The sequence below is a fragment of the Cornus florida genome, unplaced genomic scaffold, assembly GCF_030987335.1.
Source record: "Cornus florida cultivar Cherokee Brave unplaced genomic scaffold, ASM3098733v1 CherokeeBrave_3.0.0_Hap2_Chr03, whole genome shotgun sequence".
Taxonomy (NCBI): Eukaryota; Viridiplantae; Streptophyta; class Magnoliopsida; order Cornales; family Cornaceae; genus Cornus; species Cornus florida.
In genome coordinates this window covers 42,883,110-42,903,762 of record NW_026775573.1, presented here as the reverse complement: position 1 = coordinate 42,903,762, position 20,653 = coordinate 42,883,110, and the positions used below count along the sequence as shown (strand labels likewise).

Genomic DNA, 20,653 nt, shown 5'->3' with positions numbered 1-20,653 from the left:
TAGCTTTCAATTTGTGGTTTTGTGATATAAAAAATCTGAACCACTTGATGTATAAATGTTCATTTTCATGTAAATGATTTTTGGGGCTATGTAAAGGTTATGTAAATTTTGTATTTTGAATGAATGGGATGTGGTGTCATGTTTGGGATGTGTTCAGACAAGTTTTGAACTAGTTTCATGATCTTTATTGAGACCATCTTTCATCATGAAGTTCATATCAGCTCAACTGCATTTTCCCATCTCGCAGGGTCATTCCGGACTATCGAAATGGTCATTCCGGATGACTGGTTGAAACGCTGGACAATTCCAGTAGCCATGTGGCTTTCAGAATCACAACCGGTCGACTGGTGGGTTCACTTCGAACGACCAGAATGGGTGTTCCGGACGACCGAAGTCCCACTTCGGACGACCGGATTGCCGAACCTTTCATTACCCTTGTTCCACCATTTTTAGAACTATTCCTATGTCTTGCAGTAGTTTTCTAGTACATGTAATGAGTTGTAATTGTGAGTTGAAGGTGTCTTGACAAGTAAATTGACGATGGTGCCCTTAAGTGACTTCGAGTTCAGGTAAAGACCCGATTAACGATTCGGGCCTATGAGTTCAGGTCGTTACACTTGCCTCTTAAAATGTCCAATGTCGGTCAAATCTAGTTTTCAGACTATTTAGCAAATCAATGAATCTTGAATGTATAACCAGGTGACCTTTAGCATAAAAAATGGGGTTAGTTAGCACTTAGCACATGCACATGACATGGAATCTTGGAAATTTTTAATAGGTTTAGGGACAAAATTTACAAATTAATTAATATTTAGGGATACACTACAAGAAAAACAGTTTTTTACCATACACTTTCTACCACGATTTTAAAATAATCGTGGTAAAAAATATATTTTCTACCACGGTTATATATAACCGTAATAAAAAATGAATTTATTTCACCACGGTTAATTAAAAACCGTGCTAGTAATTATTTTTTTTATCACGGTTAACTGTGGTAGAAAGTGGGTGCCTATACCGTGGTAGAATAAATTACTACCATGATTTTCTATTAATTATGGTTGAAAAAGCACCTTAGTAGAAAGTGAATTTAGTTTCACTCGCCTATACACAGGACCTTACTCCCGCTAGTTTCTTTAAAAAAATTTAAAAATATATATATTTTATATACAAAAATATATTTACTCACGCGTACAGTCCAAACACTTAACAATATTTTAGGGCAAATCATTTCAGCCTCCCCCTATCCCCTCCATCTCTATTCTCGTTCGCGACTCGGCCCTCCCTCTGTCTCTGCAACTGCAAAGTACAAAATCTACAAGAATCAGAACCCATATCGGCATATCATTTCAGATTGTTCAAAAAATCAAAACCCATATCCTTCAGTTTCCGTCGCCTGCTGTTCCAGTTCGGGTTTGACGTTCTCAAGCTTCAGCCTCTGTCCCGCTGTCTCTCAACTCTCAAGCCCTCTCTCTGCAACTGCTAACTTGTATGTATGGGTTTTGTTTTTATATATATATATTTTTTCTAAATCAATTAATCAAGGTCTGTAATTCTTGTTTTGCAAACTAAATCCTATTTGGTGAAATTTTTTTACGATCTTTTTTATTATTTTATGAATTTTAGTTATAAATGTTTGTGAAGATAATGACTGAAACAGGATCTCCTTTTGCAGGCTTTGAAAGAGTAATTGGTAAATTTGGGTTGAACTTGAGTCTTGAACAATCTGAAGGTTATACAGGTAAGTAATTTCTTCAATTATTCAATATAAATATTTTCAGGGCAAATCATTTCAGCCTCCCCAATCGCCTCCAACTCTATTCTCGTTCTCGATTCTGAACTTGACCTCTCTCTCTCTCTGCAACTGCAAACTACAAAATCTACAAGAATTAGAAGTTGAAAACCACCCATATAATTCAGTTTATCTATCTCTTCAGCCGCTGGCCCTCTGTCTCTCAACTCTCAAGCCCCTCTCTCTGCAACTGCTAACTTGTATGTATGGGTTTATTTATTTATTTATTTATTTGTTTATTTTTTTCTAAATCAATCAATCAGGGTCTGTAATTCTTGTTTTGCAAACTAAATCCTATTTGGTGAAATTTTTTTACGATCTTTTTTTATTATTTTATGTATTTTAGTTTTAAATGTTTGTGAAGATAATGACTGAAACAGGATCTCCCTTTGCAAGCTTTGAAAGCGTAATTGGTAAATTTGGGTTGAACTTGAGTCTTGAACAAGCTGAAGGCCCTTATACAGCTAAGTAATTTCTTCAATTATTCAATATAAATTTGGGTTGAACTGGTGTTTGCAAGGGCCAACTGTTTTGTTTATGTTACTTTATTTTGAGGTGGTTGCCATAGTTTGCCTCTTGGATGCTGTGAGTCGCTTTATGCCCCACTCTAACTTTTGCACCAGTACATGGATAGCATGTCGCGGTCATGTAAAGGATCCAAGTCTTATCCTTGTAGCATTGCATAGGAAGTTAGCAAGTAGAGGCTTATTGTGTTTTCAACTTTCTTTGCGTGTTTCTTCCAAATGTAATCGTGTTCTAAAATTATCCCCTTTGCCAAAAAAAAAAAAAAAAAACACATTGAATCATTAGTTGGTTAAATTATTTAGATGAGTACAATACATTGAATCTTAATTGATTAAATGAGTACAATGTATTGAATCTTTAAAACTATTGAGAAATTAAATGTTTTAAAATAAATAAATAATGCACCTAAAATGTATCCTTAAATTAATTAATATCTGCCTTAATTAAAATTTATGTGGTCCTAATGCTATTGTTTTATACAGGTTATACTGTAATATGTCATACCAATTAACACAACCAAGTAGCTAGATGCCAAAATCTTAACGAACATGGAGATTTAATGAATGAAGATAGGAACAATATGTTGTATCCTGATAGACAATTTCCTGATCGTGTAGAAATTTAAACTGATAAAGAGTTGTTTCACAATAAAGCTTAAAACAAATATTAGAATATAAAGATAGTTTTACTCACCCATGAGGATCTAGATTTCACACTTTTGGCTTTTAATTATTGTGTTGTAGCTTGGGTTGACACAGCAAAGGAAGCCTCAATGATTGATTGAATGTCGTCTGGTACAATTTATAATAAAGCAAAAAAAATAATAAATCAGGGTAAAACTATTAGATTCCTTGCTGGGAATATCTCCACTCAAACAATTATAGAATTGCATATATATTTGCATATTTTCTGTATAGTGCACTTTACCCTAGTAATAATGTCAAAATAGAAAGACCATTAATCAAAATACTTACTTAAAACTCATATGTACCTTTCCATGAATGATCCAAGAAACTGGTAGTGAGATTCTGAGACCTTGCTAAGAGTTGTCTCTGTCATTTTTGGGCCATGTGAATGACCTCCCATGTACACAATATATGACTATTAAAGAGACCTCTTCTTATGTGTTCGTTGCAGACATGAATCATTCATCAATGTCTAATAGTGACAGGTACAAAAGTTCATTTAAAATGTAAATATCCCATTAAATTTCATCTTGGTGCCAAAGCTTTGCCCAGCATTACTTCCTAACCGTCCCTTAAGATAATTATATTAAATAATAAAAAATTGTGAAACAGAAGTAGGGAGTACCATAACTGGACCAATTAATTCTACATCTTGAACACTGATTGCTACTTTATCAATAGGAGTTGGAAGTGGACGATAGAAATCCCTTTAGTTGTTACCTCATTATCTTTATTTTTTGTATGGTGATTGTTTGATTTGAATTCTTGATCTACAGTTGCAGCATATATGTCATTATAGTTCCAATCTTCATCATGTTCTTCAAATTTAAGATGAAACCTAGAAGTTCTATGATGACGTATAGTGAATGAGTTAGTGTGATTCTTCAAATTTTTAGAATAATCTTCCTTTAATAAACTATCAGAATTTCTTAGAAGATAATAAGTCATTATCATATGATCCATTATGATAATTGCAATTTTCATCATGTTCTTCAAATTTAAGATAAACCTAAAAGTTCTATTATTACTTATAGTGAATGAGTAAGTGTGATTCTTCATATTTTGAGAATAATCTTTGTTTAAAAAACTATCATAATTACTTGGAAGATAATCATGTATGTTCTTGTTACTTGATTTTTCACTATCATTATGATACTTGTTTATGTTTGCTTCAAAAATTGGGTAGTCCCTTTTGAACTCTAGAATTTCTTTTGAGCTACATCTAACTTCAGTATCAATATTTTTTGATGATGATCTCATGTCATTTTTCTCTAGATTTCACACTTTTGGCTTTTGATAATTGTGTTGTAGCTTGGGTTGACACAACAAAGGAAGCCTCAATGATTGATTGAATGTCGTCTGGTACAATTTATAATAAAGCAAAAATAATAATAAATCAGGGTAAAACTATTAGATTCCTTGCTGGGAATATCTCCATTCAAACAATTATAGAATTGCATATCATTGGAAGATTTGACAACAATTAACTTTTTGTCTTTCAATTTTTTAGTTTTATCAAACACTGGAAGCTCTGAATTGACCCTTGAAGGAAAAAAGGCACACAACTAATATGATTTGATATCAATGGAAGAAAGACGGATACATCATAATACCCCCAATCTTAATACATACATTTTACTTTAGGTCTTCCACATTTATAAGAGCCTAAAAACTCAATATATATAATTTTGGCAACTTTACTACTTGTTTTACATTCTCTTACTTTAACTATTACAGTTTGTAGGTCAAAGCTAGGATTGCGGGATTGCGGTTCCCATTAATTTTTTTGTTGCCGAATTATTTTTTGTATGGCTCATGATCAAGAAGTTGCATATATAGAAGAGAGAGACTAAAACAGAGCAAGAAGATATAAATAATTTTTGTTTCATTTTGGTTAAGTAAAGATATAAGCTTGTGGATCATGTACTTTTTTGAAATTTGTATATATTTTTGTATAAAATCATGATTTGGAATTGGTTATTTATATATATATGATGTTATTAGCTAGTTGTAAGTTATTTTGGTTATAATGCTATTTTTTATTTATAGGGTTTGCTGCTTGGGTCCTTGCAAGGCTAGTAGTAGGGCCAAAAAAAAAAAAAAAAAAAAAAAAAGGCCTCATAGGGGTTGTGCACAATTTTTTTAAAAAAATAATATCACACTTTCTACCATGTTTTTGTACTGTGGTAGACCGCCTTCTACTTATGACCACGGCAGTTTCTACCACGGTTCAAAATTGTGATAGAAAGCGTTTTCCACCATGGTAAAAAGCTGTTTTTTTTGTAGTGATAGTAATAAAAAATTAAAAAAGTTTAGGGGTGGCCCCCCGTCCAAACCATTGCAGCTCTGCCCATGGTTAGAGTGCTATTGTGTTCGGTTTATGTTTTTTTTGGGAGCCGCTCCCCTTTTGGGCACCTTTTATGAAATCTTTACTTATAAAAAAAATATATAAATTTAGGAATATATATATATATATATATATATATATATATATATATATAATTTGCTTCTGTGCAGCACGTGTTAAGCCACTGTAGTTTTACTTGGAATTTATTTGAGTGTGGATTATGTTTATAATCCCTCAATTTTTTGGGAGTCAAGAATGTCACTTCATGTTTTTTTATTTGTTCCCAGATTTAAGGCAAGGGACAATAGGAAGTTCAGTTGCACGATGCTAAAGTCGTCTTTAGTTCAATTTATGTATTTATTTATTTTGTCTGTCAATTTTTTATTTATTTATTTATTTTTTTTACACTTGGTTTTTATACTGTCTTTCCTTCTTGATGGTTACAATCCAGGTTCAATTGCTTCACTGTTGTTTTACACAAATAAGACACCTTATGAACTTTGGTTTAATAAAAAGCTAATCTTAATTTTCTAAGAACCTATGGTAGTACATATTGTATATTAAGAGAGACAGAAAATGCTTCTTGGGGTTTTCGTTGTGATGTTGGTGGTCAGGTGGGTATTATGGAAGATGAGTTTTGGGGTTTCTAGTGTGCTACTGGAAGATGAGTTTGGGGTTGCATGTCAATGTTGAGCTTGCGGAACTGGCATCAAGGCATCGTTTTGACTTGGACCCACATAATTCTGGCTACTATATATTTCTATCAAATAAATGTCCATTCCAATGATGGTAAATGGGAATAGAACTAGAATAGATATATTTTGTTTCCTTCTCACGCGAGCCCATATCCTTGCTTTTCTATCTACCTCTAATACTCCAGTGTACTTTGATCCATACATCATAAATCCTTGATCTATCAACAAGACATTAGAAAATTGCGTCATTTTATTAGTATGCGTTAGATTTGACAAATCTCCATAGCCTAGAGGATACATTGTTATGCCAAAAATCATTTAAGATTTTGTTGATTCATGTACAATAATAACTCTTACAGTGTTGGATATATAAGTACAAGCTCAAAAACCTAGAGTTATTTTTGAACATTCTTATAGGTTTTGTGATCAATGATGTGGAACATTCTTCTACTGCCTGGGTAGCATGGGATTCTATTTCCCGTGATTATAATGAGGGGGGCATGGCCTACAGAACATCCTTGTACAATGCTCAAGGCTGAGTAGAAGGAGCAACTTTGAATATATTATGAGCCCAAACGATCGATTTTTATGAATCTATTTGAATATGGGTTATGTTTATAGTCCCTCAAGTTCATGGATGGCAGTCAAGAGCATGGCTAGATATTTTTGGTTTGTCCCCTGCTTTGAGGTACAGTTTAGATTCCTAACAATTTGGGACAATAGGAGGTTTAGTTGCATGGCTCCAAAAATTATCCCCATTTCTACTTTTGTTCATATTTTTCTACTCAATTTTCTTTTACGCCTCCTAAAATACTTCCAGTAGAAGACATTCAATTATTTGTGGGGAATTTTTATGTGAATAAGTTTGTTTTTTTGAAAAAAAAAAAAAAAAAAAAAAAAAAATTTACTTTTTGTCTCTTAACTCAATTCTCTCAACAGTACATACATATAATTCCAACAACTTCGCATAGCATTAAATAAATGGTCTCCGTTTATCTATAGATAATGAATCACATGGGAGAAGTGTCCAACTCAAGTAGTAAACTCAAAAAAGCTTTTTCCCCAGCTACTTTGAAAACTCCTCGCATTATTTAGATAATGAATAACATGGGAGAACTGTCCAACTCAAGTAGTAAACTCAACAAAGCTTTTTCCCCAGCTACTTTGAGAACTCACATTATTTAGTGATTGCCAGTGATGAAAACTATTTTCTCTTTTTCAATCTTTTGATCGGTCACCTAAATCATATTTTCTTGATTTAGGATCGAGTAGTGCTATTAAGGGAGGCTCTCTTGGGTGTATTGACGAGCTCTCCTTTTATGCAATTAGATTAGGAAGGTTTAGAGATGCGTACTTGGTGAACAACAAACTTTTAAGGAGATCGAAAATGGAGTTTCCTTAAAAAAAAATAAATAAATAAAATAACATAGACCCAATAACGCAAATTTTCTCTCCTTTCTGTCTCTTGATCTCTTGCTCCCCTGGCTCTCCAAATCTATGCATGGGGAATATACACGACTCATCTTTTGGGATATTGCGTGATTTTTTATACATGATGGCAGATTCAAATCTTTGTCCTCTCTAATCTCTATTTTTAAATCTGTTCATTTATTTATTTTTTAATACATTGAGGTGGTGCAAATTAGAGCAAATCGGGGTTATAGTTTCACATCAACCAAAAGAGAAAAAGAATAGTAGTATCGGAAAAATAAAAGGATTAAATATTTGGATAAAAATAAAACAATAAAACAATAGTGATTTTTTTCTTTTTCACAAGAAAAATAACCATGATTAGAGTTTAGTCTTGGGATTTTACCAAAAACAACAATAAATGGAAATTTCATGAACTTCGATCTTAGAAGATTGTCTAACTAAAGATATAGTGATATAGAAAAAATTGAGATTTTTTATACGTTACACAAAGAGATTTTCTATTTTTTATTTTTTATTTTTATCATTGCAAAGGCACAAAGGCCAAACCATCAACAGAGGTACAGAAACAAAAGTCAAGTTAGAAAAGGCATACAAATCTTAAAACAAAACAAGAAAAATAAAGAACAGACTTCAGATTTATAGAAAACAAGATCTAAAGCTCTGCAACGGAAACTACCAAGGGAGAAGCGCAACAACAGAAGTGACCCAAAGGTCTAGTCATCATTAAAGTAACAGTTCTATAGTTACATTCACAAGGCGCTCCTACAGAGGAAAGACTCCTAAAATCCCGTACAAGATCAAATCAAGGAGAAAAGGATAAGATCAAGTCGGGAACAACCAAAACCGACATACATTGGAGATCTAGCAGGAGAGAAAACCGCAGATCTACTTATGCTAGCCGAAAACAAACCAAACATGAGCAAATATAGCTTAACAAAAACAAAAACGATGTTACAAAATACACAAGAACTACCTTATTGAAACATGTCGAGGTTATTGCAATCGTGGGAGGCAGAACATCACCTCCCCACTTTGGAGCAGGGAGAAAAACGGAGGGGAGGGGAGGAGGGGTCTGGTGCAGAGGAGAAAGCTTTATTCGTGTTCAACGGATTTTTGAGTTGGGAACTCCATATTCTTAATTAGGTCCTCAATCAGACTTCCCAGATAAATGTAGGATGACCCACCCTCCATCATGGCTTCTCTGCTTTTTTCTTTCATCTCATTCACCTTCTTCCTAATTTCCTCATCGATGGTCATAACTTTTCTTATCCCAGTCTCTATCTCCTCTGCCATCAAGGGCTCTGGGTAGATATCTCTCATTATATCTTTCCTATAGTCCATCTTGATCTCCACTGCTAACCCCAACTCTCTCACCATTTCAAAAGCATTCATTTGCTGCTCTGCGTACAGAGGCCATGCTGCCATGGGCACTCCACACCATACGCTCTCCAACATAGAATTCCACCCGCAATGTGACACAAACCCTCCCACCGCCGGGTGTGACAGCACTGCCACTTGTGGCGCCCAACCAATCACTTTTCCCATCCCTGCCATCCGTTCCAAGAATCCCTCCGGCAGGACTTCTTGCGGATCCTCATATTCTTTTGGAATCTCGACCTTTCCCTTTGGTTTAGGCTGAGGCAGGGCCCACAAGAAACGGTAGCCACTGCACTCTAGTGCATCCGCAATCTCTTTCACCTGTTCCTTACTGAAGCTTCCCAAACTCCCGAAGCACAAGAACACCACCGATGATGGTGGCTGATCGTCGAGCCAGCTCATGATAGCATCGGATTGGTGGCTCCACTCACCACTCTTGAGGTTGAGTACAGGTCCCACCGGGTTCTGATAGGGACTTCACTGCATGGGATTCTAGCTCCATGAACGTGTTGACCATGATGCCCTTAGTCCGTCTGAACCCTCGGGCAATTTCTATGGACAGGCTGAGCTCATCTGGGTTTTCCACATCAGATGGCAAGACCTTAGCCGGAACAGAATTTGTAAAACTTGGAACTGACAACTCAGTATCCAAGTCCTTGAACTGAGTAATGTCTATGTTTTGGTCATCGTGGATGGACTGGAGATGAAACAGGAGGCCAAGATAACCAGCACTTGATGTGAAGTAGACGTAGGATGGGACCCCCAACTCATCAGCTACATCGATCATGCCAGTGCAGAGCAGGTCAACAACAAATCCAGCAAGTCTATTATTGGTTTGGATTCCGGCAGTGACATCTCTCACTCGAGTCTTGTTGTTTTCTACAAGGGTGTTCATGAATTGTACATCGTGGATGGGCTTGCTTTTTGATTCTTCGAAAGGAAGTTCCACAAAACGTATGCGTGAGTTTGCGTCTTCAGACATTGATTGCGTATGAATACTGGTCTTGGTGTAAAGGCGCGCCTTCATTACGATTACTGTAATGAAGAGCCGTTCGTCGTGGCGGATGAGGAGGTTGGCCATTTCCACTGCCGATGCTAGGTGACCGACTGGGGGGCCAGGGATGAAGACCAGCTCTGCTACTTTCTTCATTTTTACTACTACAATGCTGATATGGTTGGGAAGACTTTGAACTTAGATTTATGGTTGATATTTGCTTTCTAGGAATTGCAGCGTGTATATATAGACCACTCTGACCATTAAACTACATACACACCGATTCGAACCTGCAATAGAAGTAAATCAGATCTAAGCATTCATCAACAAAAGCCAAATGAATGGTCATCGCATCACATTTCAGTTCAGAAACAAATCCCAAACATTCTTTTCATTTTGCCCCTCCCATCCACTGCAAGTTACAACAGATACACATATATAAAAAAATGCACAATGAAAGCTCATTTATTTGAATCGTAGAACTCAGATCAGATTACAACAAATTACAATATTAAAAAAAAAAAAAAACAAAAAATCCAAACCTTTATCAGCTCAGAAGATTCCAGAGAAACAAGAAAAGTACATAAAATATGTATCAGAGAGTCTTCATTTTTTTTATCTGCAAAACCCTTTCCTCTGCTTATGGTAATTTCTAGTTCTAGGGTTTGCGATTCTTTCTCTGTTTTTATTTTATTGTATATTCGTATCACTTTTTTTAAGTTGAAATTTTGAAGAGAGAGAGAAAATAGAAAGAGATTGGGGAGATTTGCAAGATTTCAGAAGTTATGATTACTTCTGGAGATGAGGAACTGAGGAAGAGAAAATCGATAGACAGACTAGGAGGCGGCACAATTTAAGAATACCCAAGTTAGATATCTGAATTTTTAAAACAAATAATGAATAAAAAATAAATAAATAGAAATAATATATTATAATATATATATATATATTATATATAATTCACAAATTTTTTAAGATTCAATTCATTAACTGAATTGTTCATTGCGAATTGTTAATTTTTCAAATCCAATTATGAGATCAAAAAATCAAATCGAGTTGCATGGATCGAATTGATTCGGATCGATTTAACAGATTAATGGAAAATTGCTTTCCAAATCTTCATCTTTATCTCTCTCAAGAACAAATAATCTTTGTATGGTTATCAGAGCAACGATCCGATCATTGTCGTTGCCACCGAACTGCTAGGGTGTGTACTAGCTTGTGGGTGTGATTGCTTGGAGAGTTGCAGAGGCTACAGAGTTCCCATCTGCGAATTTGCTTGGAGAGTTACAGAGCTCCCATCCGTGAAGATTCATCGGTTCTTTCGCCGGATTTTTTTTCGTTTGACGACTGCCGATCTGTTCGCTATTGCAGAGGACTCACTTTTTCCTTTTTCTGTGTGTTGATTGTTGGGTGATTGTGTTCTTGCCGTCGCGCGTGTCATCGTTGGCCGAGTCCCGATCGCGACCTACCTTTTATTCTTCTTTACAGATCGCAGTGCGTGACTGATTTGTGGTCGGCGGTAGATTTGTAGTCTTCGCCGTACTCTACAGAATTGCTCCCGGCGTCATCGGCGGTGTTTGGGAAGAAGAATAGCTCTGTTTGGCTACAGGAGTAAGCCAGCCAAAACCAGTTCTACTGGAACCCGTTTTCTTCAGTGACCCGGTTTAGATTCAACCCAGTTTTCGGACTCGATTTGACATCCGACCATATTTGGATCCGACCCGGCACGGTTCTTCTCTGAATTTTCTTGCCTTCTCTGTTGAAGCAACAACTGATCTTCTCCTAATTCGTTTTTTTATTTATTTATTTTTTTAAAAACTTGGGAGTGCGTGTGCAACCTATTTCTTCTCAGGACAGACTTGGGAGTCGGTGTGTGTGCAGGTTCCTTCATCTCGGGACAGGTAAGTTTTTTTTTCTTTGAAGTTTTATTTTTGGTTCAGCATTCCTCCATGCAAGAAACTTCAACTGTTGCCACTGAACCTACTGGAATTAAGTCCCCTGTTCCACATTTTGATCATGTCGGACTGCAAATTACCACTATGAAATTAAGTAACTCCAATTACTTACACTGGGCTCAAGCTGTGAAAATTTCTTTAGGCGCCCTATGAAAACTTAAATTTGTTACACATGACCCTCTATCTAAAACTGCAACAGGATATAATGACTGGGAAACTGATAATTATATAGTTATGTCATGGCCGTGGAATAGTATGGAACCTTCCATTGCATCCAATTTTATGTTTGTGAACACTGCAAAGGATATTGGGGATGCCGTTAAAGAAACCTACTCTATTGACACCTACTCTATGGACACGGATGTTTCTCGCATATATTCACTATATGAAAGGATGTTTCATTCTCGTCCCTCCGGTCAAGGCATAGCTGAGTATTATAGTACTTTCGAAAGCTTGTTGGATGAGTTGAATCAGTACCACCCCTTGACTACTGATCTTGAAGTTCTGAAGCGGCAACGTGAAGAATTTCATGTTTCTATTTTTCTTGCGGGATTAGATCCTAATCTTCAGAGTATTCGGGATCACATACTTGCTGGTGAGGGAGGACTCCCATCTTTGGGTAACATTTATGCCCGACTACTACGGGTTTCAGAACCCTCACATGGAACATCCACTATGAAAGAAAATTCAGCTATGATGATTCCTTCTGTCACCCCACAATTTTCTAAAAGTTGTGGTCATCCCAGTAGCAACTGAGGGTATGGAGGCAATTTGAGTGGTTCTCGTGACAATGGTGGTCGTGATAAAGGTTGTGGTCGCCGTGGACGTGGACGTACTGATACTCGTTACTGTGGCCACTGTCGGGGTACTAATCACTCTATTGAGTACTGTTGGGCTCTTCATGGAAAACCAGCATAGGCGAATCAAGTAGTCTCTTCCTCTGACACTGTTTGTTCTCCTCCCTCCCTTGGCCAAGACTGCCCACCTTCTACGGCTTCTGTATTGCCATCGAGTTCATCTACTAGTGACAGTGTCACACTATTTCGAGCCGAGTTCAGAGCCTTGGTCAACCAGGCACATCACAAGTCTGTTGATGTTGTTACCTTTGCCCAGTCAAGTAACTTTGCATGTTTTTCGGATGTACATAATTCATCCTCTCCTTGGGTTCTTGACTCTGGGGCATCTACACATCTCACGGGTAATGAATCTCTATTTTTAAATTTTCACAAGTCTGGCTTCACATCTTTTGTTACTTTGTCATATAGGGTAGAACTCGTCCCATTATTGGACAGGGCACAGTTAGACTAACTCCTTCCATTTCATTATCTTCTGTGCAACTAGTTCCTCAATTTCCTTTTAATTTATTATCTGTGAGTAAATTGACTGAAGCATTTAATTGTTCTGTGACCTTTTTATCCTTCATTTTGTGTCTTTCAGGACCTCAAAATGAAAAAGACAATTGGTGGCAGTATTAAAAAGAATGGCATCTATTACTTGGATTTCCAGTCGTCTACTAATGGAATGGCTTTTCATTCACAGGTTTCTGTACGCCAGTGGCGTTAATGATTAGGCCATCCCTCCTTGAGGTACTTGAAATATGCTTTACCTTTTCTTGAGTTAGTGTCTACTTTAGACTATGAGTCGTGTCAATTGGCAAGCACTATAGAGTGTCTTTTGCTCCCCGTATTGACAATCGTTGGCCTTCTTAATTTGAATTGGTGTATACCGACATTTGGGGTCCTGCTCGTCATGTCAGCAATTCAGGTTTTTCCTATTTTGTTACCTTTGTTATGACTATTCAAGGATGACTTGGATTTTTTTAATGAAAGACCGTTTTGAACTTTTTTCCATATTTCAATTATTTTTTAAAGAAATTAAGGTCCAATTTGGATGTGTTATACGAACTTTACAATCTGATAATGCTATGGAATATGTCAAAGATTCTATTTCTACATTTTGTGACTCTCGTGGTGTTTTGCACAAAACTTCTTGTTCTTATACTCTGCAACAAAATGGCATAGCAGAATGGAAAAATAGGCATTTAATTGAAATAGGTCGGACATTAATGATCCATATGCATCTTCCCCGTGCATTTTGTGAGATGTTGTTTTAATTGCTTGCTACTTAATTAATCGTATGCCATCTTCCGTTCTTAACTAGAAACGCCCTTATTCAATTGTTTTTCCTACTCGTCCTTTATTTGCATTATCTCCTCGTGTTTTTGGGTGTGTGTGCTTTGCTCACATATTACGTCCTGGCATTGATAAATTGTCTCCTCGTGCCATTAAATGTTTCTTTGTTGGTTATTCTCGAACTCAAAAGGGTTATAAATGTTGGGTACCTAGCGCTCGTAGTGCTTTTGTGTGTATGGACGTCACTTTTTTTGAGGACACTCTGTACTTCTCTTTATGTGGTTCATCCTTAAATACCGATTTGTTGCTTCCATTACCTATTGTGTATCCTTTACCTGAGTTTTTTTTTCACACCACAGACAATTCAAGTGTATGGTCAACGACCACATGAGCCCTCCCCCCGTTTGTCTACTTCTATTGAGGTTCCTCCTCTGGCTGATGATCGTCCTATTGCCTTGCGTAAAGGTACTCGCTCTTGTGTTATTGCACATCCCATTTTTAACTTTGTCTCCTATAATCATGTTTCACCGTCTCTCTCTTGTTTTTTATCCAAATTGTCTACTACTCTTGTTCCTAAGATTTTGCAAGATGCTCTTTCTTATCTTGGTTGGGTGGATGAAATGGATGCCCTTTATCATAATAGGACATGGGATCTTGTTCCTTTACCTCTTGGTTGCAAACCGATTGGTTGTAAATGGGTTTACACTGATAAATACCTCCATAATGGTTCTATTGAGTGTTTGAAAGTTAAACTTGTTGCAAAGGGGTACACTCAAACCTATGGTGTTGATTATGATGAGACTTTTTCCCCTGTACTTATTTCCATTGCTGTTAATTGCAATTGGCCGTTGTTTCAATTGGATGTTAAAAATGCCTTCTTACATGGTGACTTAGCTGAAGAAGTTTATATGGAGTAACCACCTGGGTTTGTTGCTCATGGTGAGTATCGTCATACTGTTTGTCGCCTTAGGAATACCCTTTATGGATTGAAACAATCTCCAAGGGCTTGGTTTGGAAAGTTCTTTGTGGTTTTAACAGATGCCAGACAGACCATTTAGTGTTTCACCAGCACACTTAAGCTGGTTTCATCTTTCTTGTGGTGTATGTAGATGACATTATGATTGCATGTTATGGTTCTGAAGGCATTGTTAAATTAAAGTTGTTTCTACAGAATCGGTTCCACATTAAAGCCTTGGGTCAACTCCTATATTTTTTGGGTATTGAAGTTGCTAGATCTAAGGAAGGTATAAGTTTATCTCAAAGAAAATATGTGTTGGATATATTAGACGAAACAGGTATGTTGGGTGGTCATCCTGTTGATTCTCCTATGGATCTAAATAGAAAACTGTTGTTAGATGAGGGTGATCTATTTGATGATCCTGGCAGATATCGATGTGTTGTTGGAAAATTAATTTATCTCACTATCACTTGGCCTAATATCTCGTATGCAGATAGTGTTGTAAGTTAGTTTATGGGAGCTCCTAGGATGCCACATTGGAATGCAGTTCTTCTGATTATCCGATATCTCAAGCAAGCCCCAGGTTTTGGTTGTTATATAAACTGAATGGACATCTAAGGATGGAAGGTTTCACTGATACTGACTGGGCTGGTTCTCCCTCAAATAAGAGATTCGCTACGAGATACTGCACATTTGTAGGCGGAAATCTTGTTATATGGAGAAGTAAAAAGCAAACAGTGGGAGCACGATCTAGTGCTAAAGTTAAGTACAGGGCGATGGCTTTTTCCTCTAGTGAGTTGACATGGCTACAACATTTTCTTAAGGAACTTGGGTTGATAGTCAAAACTCCTATTCCGTTGTTTTGTGATAACCAAGCGGCTGTTCATATTGCATCCAATCCTGTGTTTCATGAGAGAACCAAGCATATTGAAGTTGATTGTCACTTTATTCGAGAGAAAATACTAAGTGGGAATATTTCTACTCCATTTGTGAAGTCTAAAGTCTGAAGATCAACTAACTGATATGTTTACTAAGGCTCTTGGTCATAATTAGTTGAAGGCTATCTGTTTCAAGCAGGGATTATATGATATATATTGTCCAAGCTTAATTGAGGGGGAGTGTTAGAACATTTTTTATGTATATATATTTATGTTGGGCTAAATTATAATTATGTATAGTTTGTGGGTGTTATATAATTTGGCCTATCTTATGTATGTATTTCCTTTTATGTTTAGGGTTTACAGAAAATAGAAAAATGCTTTCCAAATCTTCATCTCTCTCTCTCTCAAGAGCAAAGAATCTACACATTACATTTGACAAATCTCCATAGCCTACAGGATACGTTGTTATGCCAAAAATCATTTAAAATTTTGTTGATTCATGTACACAGTATATATATATCAATACAAGCTCAAAACCTAGAGTTATTTATGAAGAATAAGATGAAAGCTCAAATCTAGGTTTTTTAATCAATGATGTGGAACCTTCTTCTGCCAGGGTAGCATGGAATTCTATTTCCTTTGATTATAATGAGGTGGGCCTTGGCCTACAGAACATCTTTGTACAATGCTCAAGGCTGAGTAGAAGGAGCAACTTTTAATATATTATGAGCCCAAACAATGGATTGTTACAAATTTTTTTGAATATGGGTTATGTATGTTTAGTCCCTCAACTTCATGGATGGGAGTCAAGAACATGGCTAGATATTTTTGGTTTGTCCCCTACTGTGATGTATAGTTTAGATTCATAACAATTCGGGACAATAGGAGGTTTAGTTGCATGATTCCAAAAATTATCCCCATATCTACTTTTGCTCATATTCCTGTACTCAATTTTCTTTTACGCCTCGTAAAATACATCCACTAGAAGACAATCAATCATTTGTGTGGAATTTTTTTTATGTGAATAAGGTTGTATTTTTTTAAGAATTATTTTTTGTCTCTTAACTCTATTCTACTCAACAGCACAGACATATAATCCCAACAACTTCGCATAGTATTAAATAACGGTGTATTTTTATCTATAGATAATTTATAACATGGGAGAACTGCCCAACTCAATTACTCAATTCAGCAAAGCTTTTTTCCCAACTACTTTGAGAACTACTCACTTTATTTAGTGATTGTTAGTGATAAAACTATTTTCATTTTCAATCTTTCGATCATCTGAACTTCTCCCTCGGGTCACCCAGATCATATGTTCTTGATTTAGGAAAGGAAAGAGATTTGTTACCAATTGATGCATGCGATAGAAGAGAATTAGAGGAGAGAAGAAAAGAGGCAAGAAGAGGAAGATACAGAAGAAGAAGAGAGAAACGGCAGTTTAAGGTATGAATCATATTTCAATAATCAATATTCAATCAGTTAGCCTGGATAATTATAAAGGCATTAATTATAAGGGAAAGTCGTGGGCAAACCCTACAAAACCCTAATTACTATATATTGATTATGATGGTTTGGACATTTGTAAAGAAGATCATTAAGTGTATAAGAGCAGTGACGTGGTTCACATTGAAGGTAATGCTAGATGAAAGGGAAGACCAAAATTTATACAGGTAGAGTTCGTCTATAAAAACATTACAACATGTGATTTGACCGGAGTTATGACCTTAAATAAAGTAGAACCGAAAACTAGGATTCTTGTAAGCAACCCAAGTCGTTGAGAAAATATTGTTTGCTATTGTTGTATTCTTTTTGTGTTTGATGCTGATATATGTTGTGTTTGTGGTCCGACTTGTACAATTGTACAGTATATTTGTTCTGCCGATTCTATGGTTGGAACCATGATATATGGGATAGGGAGATGATATAAAAGAATGCTGTCTTGTTTAAGACTATTATGTGGCCTCTGTTTCTTCTGATGGAAAGTGAGATCATAAAATAAAAATTAGGTCTACGCCATTGTATTATGCATATATACAAGCTACATTTTCAAAGAATTTATATAACTTGTTTACTGGCGCCCAATTGAAATTAGCTTCCATTTTCGTCATTTCCCCCATGTGTGCGTGTGAAGACAACTTTCTAGAAGATAGCCTTTGTTTAGCACGTGATAGTAATCTCATAATGGGAAAATACCTCAATACAATAGGATTAGCAACAGATGCAATATATATAAATCCTATCTAAATAACAGCCAATGTAAATATCATTTTTCATTAAAACAAAATAGATGCATTTGATAGCTCATTAAAGATCTGACTTCCTGTTTTGATTTAGTTCACATGCAGCTCATGGAGAACCTGTATCCGGTTGAAAATAAGTGAAGACCGCCATAGTTTGTGGAAAAGTATACGTGCACTGAGAGGCATCCTTTATTCAGATTTTTAAGAGTGGAAATCCATATTTTTAATCACATCCTCGATCAGACGTCCCAAAGAATTGTAGGATGACCCACCCTCCATCATGGCTTCTCTGCTTTTCTCTTTCATCTCATTCACCTTCTTTCTAATTTCCCCATCATCCCTCATAACTTTTCTTATCCCGGTCTCTATCTCCTCCGCTGTCAAGGGCACTGGATTTATTTCTCTTCTTGTATCTTTCCTGTAGTCCATCTTGATCTCCACTGCTACTCCCAACTCTCTCACAATTTCAAAAGCATTCATTTGCTGCTCTGCATACTGAGGCCATGCTGCCATGGGCACTCCGCACCACATGCTCTCCAGTGTAGAATTCCACCCGCAGTGTGACACAAACCCTCCCACTGCCGGGTGTGACAGCACTGCCACTTGTGGCGCCCAACCAATCACTTTTCCCATCCCTGCCATCCGTTCCAAGAATCCCTCTGGCAGGACTTCTTGCGGATTCTCATATTCTTTTGGAAGCTCTACCTTTCCCTTTGGTGGAGGCTGACGCAGGGACCACAAGAAACGGTAGCCACTGCACTCTAGTGCATCCGCAATCTCTTTCAACTGTTCCTTACCGAAGCTTCCCATACTCCCGAAGCACAAGAACACCACCGACAATGGTGGCTGATCATCGAGCCAGCTCATGATAGCATCGGATTGGTGGCTCCTCTCACCACTCTTGAGGTTGAGTATGGGTCCGACTGGGTAGACTGGCGGGGTCTTACCGTCCGATAGGGACTTCACTGCATGGGATTCTAGCTCCATGAACGTGTTGACCATGATGCCCTTAGTCTGTCTTAACCTTCGGGCAATTGCTATGAACAGGCTGCACTCATCTTGGTTATACAGCACCATCGATGGCAAGACCTTAGACGGAACAGAATTCGCAAAACATGGAATTGACAACTCTGTTTCCGAGTCCTTGAACTGAGTAATGTCTATGTTTTGATCATCGTGGATGGACTGGAGATGGAACATGAGGCCAAGAAAACCAGCACCAGATGTGAAGTAGACGTAGGATGGGACCCCCAACTCATCAGCCACATCGATCATGCAGCTGCAGAGCATGTCAACAACAAACCCAGCAAGTCTATTGGTTTGGATTCCGGCAGCAACATCTCTCACTCGAGTCTTGTTGTTTTCTGTAAGGGTGGTAATTAAGTGGACACCGGGCTTTGATTCTTGGTAAGAAAGTTCCACGAAACGTATGCGTGAGTTCGGGTCTTCAGACATTGGTTGGGTATGAATACTGGTCTTGGTGTCAAAGGGCCCCTTCATTACGATTACTGTAATGAAGAGCCGTTCGTCGCCGCCGATGAGGAGGTTGGCCATCTCCACTGCCGATGCTAGGTGACCGACTGCGGGCCCAGGGATGAAGACCAGCTCTGCTACTTTCTTCATTTTTTACTACTACAATGCTGATATGGTTGGGAAGACTTTGAACTAATGATTCTACTTATGGTCGATATATGCTTTCTAGTACTTGCTGGTGTGTGTTTATATAGACCACTCGAACCATTAAGTATGAATGCAAGTGATGTAATGGCTTTGCTGGCGGAGAAACTGACAGTTTCTCAAGTTTCCACAACGATCATGTAAATATATTATAAAGTAATAGTATAATCCAATCCAGTCTACATCTACAAGACCATTGAAAAGGGCAAAATGAAGATAATCAACAATGACCGAATTGGAATTGTATAATAACAGGACAAGAGCATTTTTGACTTGTCAATGAAGTTTCGGGGTTGGTAAGGCCTTAGATTAGATATAGGTCGAGAATTATCGTGGTTTTATGTATGGACAATATTCAATCATTACTTATTATGTAATTTTTTTTAAATGGTAATACATTAGATTAGATATAGGTCAAGAATTATCGTGGTTTTATGTATGGACAGCATTCAATCATTACTTACTGGGTAATTTTTTTTTTGTGATTAATCAAGATCATGTAATAATTTTTATATTTATATGATATTTATATTGCTTGAAAATTTTAAAATAAGTACGCGAAGGTTAATTACTTGGCAAAAAAAAAAAAAAAAAAAAAAAGGGAAAAAGAAAAATGAGGGAAGAGGGGAGGAAAAGGCTTAATGGAAATAATTGGCCTTGCCTCATGTCCAATGCCTGTCAAATCTTGTCTTCACACTATTTAGCAAATCAGTGAATTTTGAATGCATAACCTGGTGACCTTTAGTATAAAAAATTGGATTAGTTAGCACTTAGCACATGCCCGTGACAGAGACTCCTTGAAGGAATGATGTTAATTTTCTAGTAAACAATCTAATTGGCATCCTTTGTTTCGACGTACCAGTAAGAGAGATTCTAATTGTCCTCTTTATTTTGGCCCACCCCCAAGTCTTTGAAGAATATATACACAATATCACAAGTCCACCAAACAAAATC

At 36.9% G+C, this 20,653-nt stretch overlaps 1 protein-coding gene, 1 long non-coding RNA gene and 1 pseudogene across 2 annotated transcripts; 1 reads left to right on the top strand and 2 right to left on the bottom strand.

Annotated features, from left to right (window-relative positions):
• Positions 1-1,202: 1,202 nt before the first annotated feature.
• On the top strand, positions 1,203-6,958 carry LOC132300377 (uncharacterized). Its single transcript, XR_009480409.1, has 2 exons — positions 1,203-1,489; positions 1,676-6,958. It is a non-coding gene; the product is annotated as an uncharacterized LOC132300377 (long non-coding RNA).
• Positions 6,959-8,553: 1,595 nt separating this feature from the next.
• On the bottom strand, positions 8,554-10,006 carry LOC132301522 (anthocyanidin 3-O-glucosyltransferase 2-like; annotated as a pseudogene).
• An 8,021-nt stretch (positions 10,007-18,027) lies between these two features.
• LOC132300372 (anthocyanidin 3-O-glucosyltransferase 2-like) lies at positions 18,028-19,733 on the bottom strand. The gene has a single exon (XM_059797410.1). It carries the CDS (start codon positions 19,643-19,645, stop codon positions 18,224-18,226), a length of 1,422 nt encoding a protein of 473 aa, XP_059653393.1. The 5' UTR covers positions 19,646-19,733; the 3' UTR covers positions 18,028-18,223.
• Between the last annotated feature and the right edge of the window lie 920 nt (positions 19,734-20,653).

Excerpts from the sequence above, each read along its gene's own strand:
- LOC132300372 (XM_059797410.1), bottom strand. The coding sequence starts at position 19,645 with ATGAAGAAAGTAGCAGAGCTGGTCTTCATCCCTGGGCCCGCAGTCGGT.